Consider the following 14,549-nt stretch of genomic DNA (forward strand, 5'->3'; position numbering starts at 1 on the left):
GCCGCGGCCCCGCCCGGGGCGGCTAAAGCGACGTGTCCTTGTCCCCCGTGGGCAGCCCTAGCGCGTGCAGCCGCGGATCTCCAGGTAACTAGGGGTGGGGGATCCCGGCGGGACTGAGGGGAGAGGACCCAGGGGCGGGACCGGGTGGGGGGTGGGGGCGGGAATCCTGGGTTGGGGGGCGGCCATCCACGCGGTGGGACTGGGGGCTGTGGCAGGCTCTGACCGCTGTCGACCTCTGACCGCAGACAGCTGCCTCATGTCCACAGCGGTTCTGGCCCCAGTGTCTTCCCTGCATGTGTGACATCCGGCGGTCAGTGTGGTGGCTGGAGTGGGTGCCTGTCCATGAGGGCAGACGCAGCAGCCACAGGCAGACGACCAGCTAGAGTCCTGCCACATCTCCTGATCCACCTGCTCTGAGAAAAGTGTTAAAGGCCACCCAAACTCTGGAGGCATTCAGGGGGCAGTGAGGCTCCGGGGCCAGAGAAAGGTCCAGGGATCAGTGCATGTGGAGTTGGGGGGGCGGGGGCGGGACACCGGATAAAGTCTGAGGGGTCGCCATGAGGTCAAACGGGAATGGGGGAGGGGTTGGCTCAGGGCTCCATGGGTGAATGGGAAGAACCCTGGGGTCACCGTGCCCCAAGTGGTCAGCTGCCATTGGGCAGTGAGGGGGCTGCCCAGGACGGCTGCCCTGAGTGTCCACTGGGCGTCCTAAGTGCCCACCAGCCTGCCGTGTGACCACAGGGTGGCCTGTGTTCTGGATTTCAGCTCCAAGGGTCTGCCTTAGAACCGCCACCCCCTGGGACAAGCAGCCTGGAGCCATGAAGACCAAGAATCGGCCCCCCAGGCGCCGGGTGCCAGCGCAGGACCCAGAGGCCGCCGCAGGGGAACGGACCCCTGACGGGCCCCAGCAGGGTTCGGGGCTGGAGCTGGCCAAGGGTCTGCGGAGCAGGACGGTGCGGGCACAGGGGGCGCGGGCCGAGGGTGGGCGCAGGCGGCCGGGGGCCTCGGGGCCTGGTGGCCGGCGGGAGAACAGCGTCCAGCGGCGGCTGGAGAGCAATGAGCGAGAGCGGCAGCGTATGCACAAGCTGAACAACGCCTTCCAGGCGCTGCGCGAGGTCATCCCGCACGTTCGAGCTGACAAGAAGCTCTCCAAGATCGAGACGCTCACTCTGGCCAAGAACTACATCAAGTCACTGACCTCCACCATCCTGACCATGTCCAGCGGCCGCCTCCCGGGCCTGGACGGCCCGGGCCCCAAGCTCTACCAGCATTATCAGCAGCAGCAGCAGGCAGCGGCTGGGGGTACACTGGGCGCCACCGAGCCCCAGCCCGAAGGCCACCTGCAGAGGTACTCCACGCAGATCCACAGCTTCCGGGAGGGCTCCTAGCGCCTGGCCTGGGGTCCGCGGCCTGGCCCGGCCCTGCTGCCTCTGTGCCAAGAGCCCCAGATTGGTGGGGACACCCCACGTGGACGTGGCCCCAGCGGCTCCATTTTCCCTGAACACTCAGCTGCCTCCCTGGGGCATGGCCTGGTCCCCAGGGGACAAGACCAGTTGAGTGGCCTGCTTGAGGCCCTGGCTCTGGGCAGCAGGAGGCCCGAACCTTGACCTAAGTCCCAGGACCTGCTTTTTAATTGACCAGGCTGCAGTTGACAGGCCTTTGTAACTAAATTCTCTCCAGTCCCAACTCCTTCCTGAGGCAAAGGGGGGGGAGGGAGGGAGATTCCAGGAAAAGGTCCGTGTGGGTAAGTTTCCACAGTTCCTGCTGAGGCCCCAGGCCCAGGAACAGTCCTCCTCCAACCTGCAATGTGGCCTCTTCGTTCAGGGTAAACTGAGGCACAGAGCAAGCAAAGGCCACGGACATGGAGTGTGGCTAAGCCGAGATGATTGAAGCGTGTAGTTCAGCGTGTGTCAGATAGAAACTCTCAAAACCCCACAAATCCTAATCCGATTACCTCAAATTAATTCTAAAGGGACCTTGGCAGGAAGAAGGGCTGGGATCTTTTCCTTCCTCCTCCTGGGTGGGGCTCCTGACTGTGGAGGGTCAGGCCCCAGGGGCTGCAGCCCAGCTCTCAGGGGCTTACAGACAGGTCTGGGAGAACGGCCCGGCTCTCCCTCCCTCGGCGTTTGCTGCTCGTGGTCGCATTTGTCACTGCTGTGGTCGTGTCACTGGCAGAGGGCGGTTGACAAGACTGCAGGGTGTTCTCGGGTCCTGGCTGGAGTTGGGGGCCTGCAGGGCTTTCTGGGGGAGGGATCCTGGGGTGGCAGGATCTCCCCTCCCCCGCCTAGTGCTGCTCCTTAAAGGCGGGCCTGGGCAGTTTGGCAGGTCCCCCCCCCCCCCCTCCCCACAGTCCCGGGCCAAGCTTCCTTCTGTGACACTTCTGGCCCCGACAGGCTTTGGCGTCTCTCCTCCCTCATCCCTGTGCCCATGGCCAATATGGGGAGGGGACGAGCAACCTTGGCTGCCACGGGCAGGAACCCCAGTGACAAAGGCTGTGGTGAGGGTAGAGCTGGCCTGGCATAGGAGGCCAGACCTCGCAGCCAGAGCTGTCCCAGAGGCCCTCAGGGGGCCGAGCCGCATGGGGGCAGAGCCACCTCACCCCTCCCCACCCTACCCCAGCCCTGGGGGTCCTGGCCCCAGCCGCTTAATCCCCTCCCTGGCTTGGTGTCAGCATCAAGGACAGCAGGCAACAGCCCTCAGGACAGCCATTTGGGGCTTTGGTCCTGACTTTCCAGATCAGGCCCCATGCCAGGCCCCCTGGGAGGCCTGGTCCAATGCCAGCCCCACCGCCCCAGCCATCCCGCAGCACCGTCAGGTGAGGACCCCCCGGTACTCCTGGCCTGCCCCTCAGAGGTGGCTGCTCTGGAAGGTCAGTGGTCAGGACACCCCACCGACTGGAGCCGAGGTTGAGGACCACTTTGAGATCGGGACGGACGGGCCCCACACTCCCTGTGGGTGGTCTGCAAACCTTGTGGTTCTTATTCCGGCAGAGCCGAGGCCAGAGCAGGGGCTCCATGCACCCCTGAACTTGCTGAATGAACCAACAGACTGAGCCAAAAGCACAGGGAGGGGTGCCCCGTGGACACTCCGTCCGGGGGACTATGCCCGATGACCAAGGGTGCTGGAGGGGCTCTGTGTGGGTCACCCCCTAGCAGATGACAGCCTTCAGGGCTCCATCTGTCCCAAACTGGCACCTGCATCCCCTCTGCTTCCCAGGGGGTGACCTGGGCCCAGATGTCTAGTCCTTCTTCCCCTGTGGCCACGTCACAAAGGACCCTTAAAGGTTCCAGTTGCATTTTGGGGTGTTAAATATGGCGGGCAGGTGGAGGAAGGTTCTGGTGATAGGCTAGTGAGGCCTGCTGCTGAGTGAGTCTGCTCCCTTGACTTTGTCTGGGACCCCAAGCCCAGTAAGACCCTTCTGCCCGGGGAGGGCACCCAAAGCCAGCAACCCACTGGCCCTGAGCCCTGCCAGCTGGCCTGCACCCAGGCCTCGCATCCGCCTGCAAAACAGACCTGCGTGAGCTCTGGAGGCTGAGATCCCCGCAGACTGGAGCTGAGAAACCAGAACTGTGACTTCTCTGTGTGGGAAACCCTGCCTGGAACTGAGTGGCCGGTGCCCCCGCTGTGATTGTGGTGAAAAGGTTCCTTAAATGACCCAAATTTGCTTTGATTTCTCCTAATGGTCCCCTTCAAAGTACGAATGAAACCAATGCTGTGTCCTAAAACAAAAAAACAAAAGAAAGATTTCACCCCCCGTGACTGCTAACTTTTGCCCCAGGCCGGATGGGGGAGAGGGGACTGCATTTTGATCACAACGTAGCAATAAAAAAATAGCATGTGTTTACACTCTGGTGTGAGTTTTTATTGAATAAAGAGCATCCAAGGAATCAGGATGGTTCGGTGGGCACTCAGCAGGACGCAGTCGCCCTGGGGCAAGGGCAAGGGGAAAGCGGCTGCAGACAGCAGAGGGCAGGTCGGCAGATCGCTGCTTGCTGCCGTAAAAGAAATCCACCAGGCCCATCCGCAGACAACCAGATGGTGACGTGTAAACACACAGGACCACGTCCCCCAGCCCACGCTCACACCTCCTGGTCCCACATGCAGAATTCACCGCAACGCAGAGACCATCAGCTCCCTCTAGGGCCCCCGCGGGGGAGGGGACCTCAGCCGAGACCTCCTCCAAGTCAGCCTTTGGGTGACAACGCCCTGCGTGGCCAAATGGGATCGGATGCACAGCTGGCCCCTCCTGATGGAATCCCAGGGAAGGCTGGCGTCGGTTCTGTTCCCAAACCAGCAGAGGTGGGCTTGGGCTTCTAACGGCCTCCAGGCAAAGTGTCCGGTTGCAGGAGGCAAACTTGAGGCTTCGCCAGTGGGGTCATAATTGAATAAAAAGCAGCAGAAAAGCTGGTTTTCATTCAAAGAGCTTTCCTACTGGCCTGGCCGGGAAGACTCTTGCCCTGGGGTGTCGGGTTCGGGGCTGCACACCCCATGTCCCTGCGGCCCCTACACAGTGTGATCAGACACAAAGGGGGCCGCCCCCAAAGCCAGCGGGGGAAAGGCTGGCTGAGGGCAGATGCCCACAGTTCTCTGCACGTGGACGGCTTCCCCCGTGCACGCCAAGGCGCCTGTGCCCACCCAGGAAAAAGATGCCCCTCCCCAGCCTTCACTCGCAAGCTGTCAACTCTTGCTGAACTTCTGAACTTAAACCGTGAGTCCGGCTCTGAGAAAAGACGACAGAATGGGGCAAAGTAGCCGCAAGACCCATAAGCCATTTTCTTGGGGCAAGGGGCAGTGCCCCTGTGCTGTCTGGGGAAACCCAGGGCCTCATGGGTTCAGCTTCCCTGGAAGGCTGCAGGCTCTAGGTTCCCTTTCTGGAAAGACAGGGGGCAGAGGGGGAGGGGGACAGGCCGGAGAGGCAGGGGTGAAGGGGCCCCCACCCCACTCCATGGCCCTCCTCGCAGACAGGGACACCGAGGGAGCGTCCATAAAGCTTCACATTTCTGGGCTGGTTCAGCCAGCGCCTCCGAGGTGGCTGTGACCTCGGGCCAGCTTCCCTCAAGGATCCACGTTCAAGAACGGCTCAGACGGGAAGGCTCACTTATCATCCTTGATCCTTCACACCTGCATGAAGCCTCCTTCCAGGTGAGAGGAGACAACCTCAGCAGCGGACCAGGCCGGGGGCCTCCTGCGGGACGCCGGCCACCCCCGAGGGTGCGCCGGGGAGGCCCCGCTCCCCACTGCATTCGGCAGCTCTCTCCTGGGACTTGCCCCTGAGGGCTCTGGTGGCATTGGCCCGGACGGAGATGTGATCCCAGCCCCCCTGGAAGGAGAGAGCCTCGTCACCCGCGCTGCCGGGGGCCCAGGGGAGAGCCCAGGAGATCAAGGACCCCGGAGGGGCTGTGTCCGGGGCCTCCCACCAGCCCCAGCGCCAGGTTCCAGCGCACACAGTGTGCCCACGCAGCCCCAGGCCAGCCTTGCTCACCCCAATGCCGTAGTCCCAGCCTTGCCCCTTGGGCTCTCGAGGCTGTACCCCTGTGCGATGACATACGGTCCCCCGGCTCAGGCTATGGCTCCCCTGGACCTTGTTGGCGATAACCCAGACCTGGAACGCAGACCCGTTGAAGCCCGGCCCCCAGCTCCAGTGGGACTGTGGGGATGGCAACAGGGAGCGCAGAGCAAGGACCCGGGGCACCCCAAACCCGCCCTGGGCCTCGCCACCCCCACCCCAGGCACCCAGACCTGGTCCAGGGGCCCCACGGACACTTGGCGCACGTTGTTGGACACATGCTCCCAGCTGGAGCCCTGCGGGTAGCTGGGCGTCACCCCCTGGCGATACCACAGGTTTCCTGGGGAGAGAAGGGCCCAGAACGTTGGAACGGGGCCGGAGACGGAGGGGGCCGGACCACACTTCCGGGGGCTCCTGCGCCCCCAGAAAGAAAGCGGCTCAGGCCGGAGCCGGCTCTGCCCTCTCCACGCTGCCCTCCACCTGAGCCGCATGATCGTCCCGCTGTGCCGGGCTGGCACCATCGCGCTCTCTCTACGCATGAGAAACTGAGGACAAGGAATTCTTTAAACAAATACAGAGAACAGGGCCTGGGCACAAAGCCCTGGTTCCAGTCCTGACTCTGCCCTCTCTTCACCTTGCTTTGCGACAACAGCCGCAGAGCAGAAAAGGGAACCGGCGAGATCCCTGTCCGAGGTGGCACAGGTAGGTGACCTCCGCCGGCCCCGAGCTGCCTGCGGGACTCCCGCGTGGCAGGCCCGAGTGGTACCCTCTAGGAGACGCTCCCGGCAGCCATGCGGCATTGCCTGGCCTCGGCCCGCGCCCTCTGCTAAGGCCCAGGCAGCCCTGACCAGCCTGCGTGGCTCGCGAGACGGACTCATTCGGAGGCTGATCTCAGGCTGATGGCCCCTCGTGGTGGCTTAGCGAGGTCTTACGTCAGGGACCCGGGGCTGGTGAGGGTCTCATCCCACTGCGGTAGCTCAGGGAACCCCTAATCTCCCCCGGTGGTCACTGAGGATCAGAAACAACTTGCCGTTTTCATCCAAGGCATACACTGACGTCTGCCCCACGGACACCTGCTTCAGTCTCTGCTTGGGGGGGGACGGGATGTGGTACCAGCAGTCACCTGCAGCGAGCGTAAGGTCGGACTCAGGATGTAGCTGGGAGACTCTGATCCTGCCCACGAGCTCATAGACCGTGTGACCCCACCCCCTGCGGCTCACAGGGTCAAGGCAGGTGTGGCTGGCCTCCGTCCCCAGGCCAGCCAGGTCACACACGTGTGACGGGCCTGGCGTGAGCTGAGGGCCAACAGAGCGAGCCCCCCAGCATCCCACTCCGCCCAGGGCCCTCGGAGCCTGTGGCGGCTTCCAGACCATGGGGTCCAAGGGGCCCATCTCAGAGTAGGGACACCAAGGAGCCCAGCCTGGCATGTGGTGGCCAGCCTGTCCCGGGGCCACCACGCACAACCACCACACAGGCCCCCTGTCCTCGTGTGGACGGCAGCAACGTGCAGGCCACCACCCCTCTGTAGGACCGCCTCGGGGCCAGCCTCCTCCATGCCAGACACTGTCTAGACAGCCAGCCAAGAGCAAGCCAGCCTGGCCTGCGCTCCCAGAGGGTCCCCTGAGTAGTTCCCTGTGCAGGGGGATGCAGGGCTGTCCTGAAGGGCAGGATGCGTGAAGAGCCCACAACCAGCAATGGCCGGGGAAGGGGGCTGAGGCTGGTGAAGGGCAGCTGTGAGGGACTGTCCCACCCCCTGGGCGAGAGTCCCCATCTGTCCTGGGAGGAGGGGCATGGCCTCTGGTGACAGTCCTGGCTTGGCCCCCGCGCCTGGTCCCCAGGCAGCACTCAGTTGAACTGAACGTTAGGGGACCCATCTTCCTTCCCCCAGAATCGCAAGCACGTGCGGCCTCACCCCGACCAAACCCTGGCTGCCTCTCGTCCCCACGCACAACCGGTGGGGATTATTCTAGGGGGACAGCACTCACCGGCCGGCTGGGCAGGGGACACGGAGCCCCGGTAGAAGGCGGAGCCATCCCTGGCCACGGCCCACACCTGGTGGCAGGCCCCGATGGAGACAGAAGTGAAAGGCTGGTCAGTGCCCACGTGCAGCCAGGAGGAGCCCTGGAGATGGGAGCCAGAGGGGACACTGAGAGCTGCCCGGGCCTAACCTCTGCCCCTCCCCCTGCCCAAGGTCCCAGGTGAACTGGCAGCTCCTCAGGCCAACCTCAGCCTCAGCTCCCACTGCCCAGGGAACCTAGTGACCCCTAGGGCCACGTCCTGGGGCCGCCGGTCCCCGGGACTGTCCTGGGCAGGCCCCTGGAGGCCTGAGCCCAGCCGGACTTTGGTCCAGAGTTCTATTTTGCGAAGAATCCGCCAGAACCCCCAGAAGGGCCCAAGGGCTGGCAGGTGAGGCAGGGTGCTCACCGCGGGGTTGAGCTCAGACACACCCAGACGACACAGCACATCCCCCTTGTCACTGATGGCCCAGAGGGCGATGCTGTGCCCACTTCTGTTGGCGCCTGGGCTCTCCGGGATGATGGACACATCCGCAAGGGCAAGAGGGGCCACCTCCAGCCAAGGCCCACTGGTCACCAGCTTGCACTTTCTGCAGTGGGAGACGTCAGAGCCCCGGGTCTGATGCTGCAGGAAGCTCCCCTTCTGCCCACCCGGCCTCTGGGGCCCCTGAGGGGAGGGCCGCGACCACCCCCAGGGCCCACATGGGCACCCCTTTCCGCTGGGCAGGAATGAGGGGCCTGGAGAGGCCCCGCCCCACCCTGCCCTGCCCCCAGCCAGGCCTCCCGTCCCCGACCTGCCTGTCCTGCTGGGAGCAGAATCTGCCAGTGACATTTCTCATGTTTGTTCTTGAAAACAAACTCTTCAGAAACCAGAGAGCAGTTGGGAGCCCAAGGGCATTTCCTGGGCTGACATTTACTTTGATTCTGTTTCCCTCCCACCCTCTCTCTCCCTGGCGGTGGCTTTTCTTCCAAGGGGACTGGTGAGGGGGGGACCTGTAGGCGGGGACGAGGCCACGCCTCCCAGTTACCACTTTACCTAGCCCAGCACCTTCTCCTCACAAAATCCTTCATGGTTTTGTACCCGTGGTACGAGCTGCAAGAGGAAGAAGCCCAAATCAAGACCACGTTGTGCAAGTTTCCAGAAAGTGACAATACCGCGCGCGCGCGCGCGCGCGCGCACACACACGTTCTTTTTCCGCCCGTTAAAGGGCGGAGCCTGTGAGCCATGGCGTGAGCGCAACAGGCAGCAGGTATCACAGGACACGAGGCTGATCCGTCAGACGCCTCCAGCTCGGCTGGGGTCTCCGGGGTTCAGGTCTCCCTGGGGTCAAGGTCCACGGGCCAGGATGTGGCAGCTGCCGGACCAGGGGGCTCTGAGTCCTCCTCACCACTGGGCCCACCAGAGCCCTTCTGGGGAACAGACGAGCTGAGGCCAAGAGGAGGGTCAGTCCAGGAGGCTCAGATGTGGCTGGAGGGGATGCCTGCGGGTTCACCTGCCCCTGATGCCTGCCTGGTCAGCCCCGAGCCTGGTCCCGCTCAGAAGCCCTGGCTTGGGCTCCCACTGCTCGGCCTTCCACTTGGATGTGACTTGTGCACCGCAAAGGGCCTGCCGCCCACCAGTGCCATGTACCCACCGGCCACCAGGCCCCACCCCCCCACGCCCCCGCTTTGCAGACTTGTCATCCACATCTCCCTTTGCCTCTCAGGACCACACTGGCCTCACTCTACCCTTTGTTCAAGCTGCCCCTTCACCCGATACCTTCCTCCTGCCGCCCCCACCCATCACCGGGTCCCTGGCTGGCCCTCCCGGAACGGACGAGCTGGGGGCTTAGGGAGCCAGGACAGCCCTCCCTGAGTCTATCTGCTGAACCAAGTGACCGGCCCCAAACCCTGCTGGCAGCTGAGGGGGGCATCCGGGGTCTGCTCCTCGGCCACGCCCTGGGGCTTGTGGGGGGCCGGAGTGACCCAGGACAGCAGGGCAGGGATGCTGCGTGGCAGAGAGATGCTTACGCAGGGAAGTCACTGGCATACTGCCAGCCCTCCTGGTCGGTGCCCCCAGGAACGCTGAAATCCACAGTCCAGTCAGAAACCTGCGGGGAGAGGCGGGTCAGCACAGGCGGCCCCTGGCCCTGGCCCCGGCCCCGGCCCCGGCCCGGAGCTCACCCAGCTCCACTGCAGGGACGGGGGCTTCGTGCTGGCCTTGGTGCGTTCCTGCAGCCCCGAGGCGTCGCTCCACATGTACCGGTCGGTGGGCAGACCCCTGTGTGGACAACAGGCGTGGTGGGGTCACATGAAGAGGGGAGAACGGCCAGCACCAGCTGGTGGCAGACAAGACGGGAGCTCCTGGGACATCTGCGTCGGAAGGGGTGAGGGGCAAAAACAGGGCTGCCCCAGGGCAGGATCTGCCCGAGGGCTGCGGTGCACTGTGGTCTGGGAGCCCACGTCTTCCCCCAAGAGATGTCACAGCCCCAGTACCTGTGAGCGAGAGGTGATCAAGTTGGCATGAGGTCACTAGGGTGGGCCCTAAACCAACATGACAGTGTCCTTACTGAGTTCAAACTTCCCGAATTGGGAAGGCGATGTGAACACAGCAGGGACATTACCACAAACCAAGGGATGCCCGTGGCTCCAGGCTGGGAGGCTGGGAGCAGATCTTCCCTTGAGGCCCCCGGGATTAAGTGGCCCTGCCCGCACCTTGATTCCAGACCGCCCCCACCAGCCTCCAGAACTGGGGGAGAGTCAACGTCCACTGTTTAAACTGCCCAGCGTGTCGTGCTTGGTGACGGCAGCTGAGCCGACCCAGACAGAGTGACAAGGGCACACGGTGGTGTCAGGCAGCTGGCCGTGAGGCTCAGGGGGCGGGAGCCGTGGCCCTCAGCGTGCATGGTGCCGCCCCGTCCCGCTTCCTAAGGACCGAGGAGGAAGGGGGGACGCTACCCACAGCCCATGCGGAGGTTTCCAGGACGTATTTGGGCCATGGGTATCAACTGCCTTAGAAAAAGCTCACACCCCGGTTTGCTGGGGTGGACAGAGAAACTCCCAAGTATTTACACACAAGGAAATCCCTCGAGTCGCTTGTACAACCCCGTGAGGTCACGCACGATCTACCTGTCCGAGGCTGAGCGGAGAGTAGATGTTGAGCTGGGTCGCCCTTGGGTATCGATCGGTGGGGCCATCACCGTCTTTACGTTCCCACCAAGACTGTGGCTGAGGCTTACCTGCTGGAGTAGCCGGTGACGGGGTTCCAGCGCTGGTTCTCGTAGATGTAGACGCATTTCACGTCTGACTGTGTGTAGATGTTGCTGGTGCTGCTGGCCAGGCCTGGGGGGAGAGGAGGCTGACGGATGGGGACTCAGGCTTCCGTCAGAAGCACTGAAAGGGGCAGAGGAAGGACAGGGAGGGCCAGCAGAGAGGGGCTCACCGGGCTGCGGAGCGGATGTCCCAGGGGCTGGCCTGGGTTTCTCTCCCCATGATTATTCTGGGCTGTACACCCTCCAGGAGAACAACGTGAGGCACACTCAACCTCCCGCCCATGCCACCTTCTAGCTCTGGTCTTGGTCCCCCCCTTCTCTCCCTGTCTTCCCACTTAACCAGGCACCAGGCAGGTGGGGGGCCCCACCAGCTCCTTCTTTACTAAGACTCACATAATGTCTGTGAACCCCAATTTCCTCATTTGTAAAAATGGGGACAAACGTTAATTTCTGCCTCACAAATCAGGGTGCTGTTAAGCCTGGGAATGTGAAACTCCTGTGGTCTCAGCGGACCACAGCTGCTTCTACGGGACTGGCCACCCCTCATGCAGGGCATGCAGGCTGTGGCATGGAATTTTCCACCTGAGGGTTTGCTTCCCGCCTCATCTCCCAGAACCAGACACAAGGCCCTTGCTTCCCAGAACTGGGGTGGGGGCGGGCAATAGGAGTTCAGCAAGCTCTCATGCCCTAAGGCATGACTCACCCATTCAGGGGCTAGAATTCTGAGACCCAGGCCCCAGGGCTGCCCCCAGTGTACCCTGAGGCCTCGTCTGTGAAATGAGGGGTGAAGGTAGCTGCCTTTCTAGAACCTTCAAGGACCCCGGCTCAACTGTGGGTGTAGGACCGAGGCAAGGTCTGGTCTTCAGCTCTCACACCTCATGGGTTGGCCACGGGACCATCCTTTGTGGAAGCTGGTGGCCGTGGTGAAGGTCACCCGTCAGCCAGCTGCTAGCGGAGAGTCAACACCGGGACAGTGACTCCGGTGTGGGGTGGGGAAGCCAGATGGGCGGGGAGGGGACGGGCCAGGAAGGCCCGGGGAGCTGGCCGCCCTCACCTTGGAAGCAGCTGCCGCCACCCGTGTAGACCCAGGCCGTGTGGTCGTAGCCGATGCCCCACACCACACCCTGGCCGTTGGCTTCCACCACCCGTAGGTGACCTCCCATCTGACGCCAGAACCTGGGAGCGAGGGGAGAGGGCAGGGAGAAGTGTGTCCCGGTGGCCTTGGCAGCCTCCTCCCCCTGCAGCCATTTGCTCGGTCGCTGCCTCGAATATCCCGTTTTTATTCATCTTCAATCCCCAAGTGGTGGACTTCCTGAGGACGGTGGCACCTGCCTGGTTTCCATTCGGTAGTGATCAGAGCTAACTCAGCCCCAGAGTCAGCAGGGCGGGGATCAAGCCAGCAGCCCTCACGTGACATGCCCCCTGGGGGCCTGGGACGGACATCTCATGGCAGAAAGCAGGGTCATCTCATCAGGATGAGCCACGACACGGGCCAGCACACTGAGGTGACAGTGCAGCCTCCCGGGTGGGCAAAGTACAGGCTGCTACCTGGGTCACCCTCCTGTGGGTCCAGGTCCTGCTACTGTCACTGGAGGCAGTGTGACTTGTTCCTCCGGGTGCAACACACAGGGCCTCCAAGAACGGAGGACCAAAGGTGGACAGACTCGTCCACTCTCCCCTGTCGAGCGGGGCCTCCTGGCCTCACCTACATTGGGCTTGGGGCCACCTAGAGGGGGCCCTAGGTCAGTGCGGGGAGCTAGGTACCCCCTGCTTCCCCACCTCAAATTCCGGGTGCCCCAGAACGGTGCCACCACCGCCCCCCCGTGGACGACCTGGTTCCGTCTCCTGGTTTTGAATGCCACCTACAGAGCCACCTCGCTCCCGGCCCCCAACACCTGCCTGAGCCCTGCCAAGTTTCCAGTCCCCCTCGGGGTCCTCGAACAGGCCCAGGAAGACTCGAGACCTGGGAGCCAGACTGCGGTTCCCGCCCCAGTGGACGGTGGGCGGCGGGAGGCGAGGCCAGGGCGCGGCTGACTGACTCACATCTGGTCGCAGGGCAGCACGTGCTCGGGGGCCTCCAGGTTCGGGCTGGGCTCGCTCACGAAGATGTCCCCCTTGCAGGTGATGGACCAGATGGCCTGTGGGGAGGGGCGGCCGTGGACCCTCCGGCTCTCACAGCAGGACAGGTTAAGCAGGGCAAGCTGGTGTGGGGAGACGGTGGGTCACTGTCGGGAGGGGGGTGGCCGGGAGGCCAAGGCCAGGTTTCCCGGAGACCGCTGCCCGCTGAGCCTGGACCGTCGTCCGTGTAACCACTCACCCAGTCGTTCATGTCCTGCTCGGTGGCGGCGGCCAGACGCACAGGCCACCTCTGCCGGGTCCTCTCGGGGGTGTAAAGGGCGAAGGAGTGCTTGGTCTCGTTGAGCACGGGGACCAGCACGGTCACCTCATTGAGGAACACGTGGATGTACTGTTCACAGAGGGTGGAGGGCGGGGCTGTCACCAGGGCACGGTGGCCCCGTGGGGCTGGGGGCACAGCGGACCTTCGGGCGGAGCCCCTGCCGCAGCGGACGGACCGGGGTGGTCTGGGTCACGGGTCACCCCTGATTCCACAGAGCCAGTCCCAGAGGCCCCCGGGGCCTGTGGGGTTTTAGCGGTGGGCTCTGGGACCAAGCAAGTTCTGCACGGAGGCCTAGTTCACGAGCAACCACATTAGTTACATTCTCCGTGTCCACAGGACCACCCTCGGCCCTGGCTGACTGGGTTCAAACCCCAGTCCTCGGAGGGCTGAGCGGCTCCACCTCTGAGGCTGATTTCTCCTCTGAAATACCAGGGGCTGCCGGCGGCTCAGTGAGGCTGCAGCAGGGGGGGCCTCCACACCTGCCCCCCACTGCCGGGTCTGCTGTCACCACGGGCTGGACACGCCCCCCCCCCCCCCCCCCCCGCCGAGCACCTGGGGGGGGCCTGGGTCCCGGTCCCCGGTGTGCCCTTCTCACGGGACCCCCCACGCACCTTCTTCTCCTCGTGGACCACATAGTAGATGAAAAGGATGCTGTCCCGAGCCCCGTCGAGCCCCGTGAACTGCTCCAGGGCCACGCGGACGTCCACCCACTTGTGAGGCTTCCAGTCACACCACCACTGCAGGGCCCCCGTCTTCACCCACACCGACTGCGGCACGGGCCCCCGGCACACGGGACAGAGTCACGAGCGGGCCCCGCGTGCACCCAGCTCCCCGACCTCCCGCAGTGACGGAGATGGTGCTCGCGTACACCCGACAGGCGCCGAGCCCACAAACAGCCCGTGGCGGGCGGGGGGCGGGGGGGCAGTGGCAGCGGGCACTGTTACCCCACGCTCTCGACGGGGAAGCTGAGGCTCGGGAAGGTGCTGTGCCCGACCCAGTGTCACAAAGCTTGTCGCCTGCCCACCTGCTCACCTGCTCCACCGCCTGCTCGTAGTGCCGGAAGTTCTCCAGCTCCCGCTTGGTCCTTTCCGTGAGCTGCTGGAAGATCTGCTTCCGCCAGGCGGCGGTCTGGGCCGGCGTGATGGACAGGGACAGCGTCTGCATCGAGGGGGACAGGCCTGCAGGCCAGCGGAGCCTCAGAGCCAGGGCTTCTGTTTTTGTTTTTAACCAGCCTTTTCTGGCTGGAGAGCTATGAGCTCTGTAAAATGCCCCACAAGGGCGTGTGGGGGGCTCGGTCGCTTGGGCGTCCCACCCTTGATTTCGGCTCAGGTCATGATCCCAGGGTTGTGGGACCGAGCCCCGCCTGTAAAAGGCCACCA

General features: G+C 63.9%; 2 protein-coding genes across 3 annotated transcripts in view; one reads left to right on the plus strand and one right to left on the minus strand.

Moving 5' to 3' along the window:
* Positions 1-3,846, plus strand: BHLHA15 (basic helix-loop-helix family member a15). Its single transcript, XM_045461001.1, has 2 exons — positions 1-84; positions 766-3,846. Exon 2 carries the CDS (start codon positions 819-821, stop codon positions 1,386-1,388), a length of 570 nt encoding a protein of 189 aa, XP_045316957.1. The 5' UTR covers positions 1-84; positions 766-818; the 3' UTR covers positions 1,389-3,846.
* Positions 3,841-14,549, minus strand: part of TECPR1 (tectonin beta-propeller repeat containing 1) — a 25,366-nt gene continuing 14,657 nt past the window's right edge. For both annotated transcript variants that reach the window (XM_045460992.1, XM_045460994.1), the window contains 15 exons: positions 14,203-14,348; positions 13,782-13,937; positions 13,090-13,239; positions 12,816-12,973; positions 11,827-11,948; positions 10,740-10,842; positions 9,685-9,781; positions 9,532-9,611; positions 8,558-8,614; positions 7,931-8,111; positions 7,492-7,627; positions 6,537-6,629; positions 5,740-5,846; positions 5,483-5,602; positions 3,841-5,320 (listed from right to left, as the gene is read on the minus strand). In XM_045460992.1, the coding sequence (XP_045316948.1) occupies positions 5,159-5,320; positions 5,483-5,602; positions 5,740-5,846; positions 6,537-6,629; positions 7,492-7,627; positions 7,931-8,111; positions 8,558-8,614; positions 9,532-9,611; positions 9,685-9,781; positions 10,740-10,842; positions 11,827-11,948; positions 12,816-12,973; positions 13,090-13,239; positions 13,782-13,937; positions 14,203-14,348 (1,868 nt within the window). In that variant the 3' untranslated portion in view covers positions 3,841-5,158. The remainder of the gene's footprint in view (positions 5,321-5,482; positions 5,603-5,739; positions 5,847-6,536; positions 6,630-7,491; positions 7,628-7,930; positions 8,112-8,557; positions 8,615-9,531; positions 9,612-9,684; positions 9,782-10,739; positions 10,843-11,826; positions 11,949-12,815; positions 12,974-13,089; positions 13,240-13,781; positions 13,938-14,202; positions 14,349-14,549) is intronic.

Source organism: Leopardus geoffroyi, chromosome E3 (genome assembly GCF_018350155.1).
Source record: "Leopardus geoffroyi isolate Oge1 chromosome E3, O.geoffroyi_Oge1_pat1.0, whole genome shotgun sequence".
NCBI lineage: Eukaryota > Metazoa > Chordata > Mammalia > Carnivora > Felidae > Leopardus > Leopardus geoffroyi.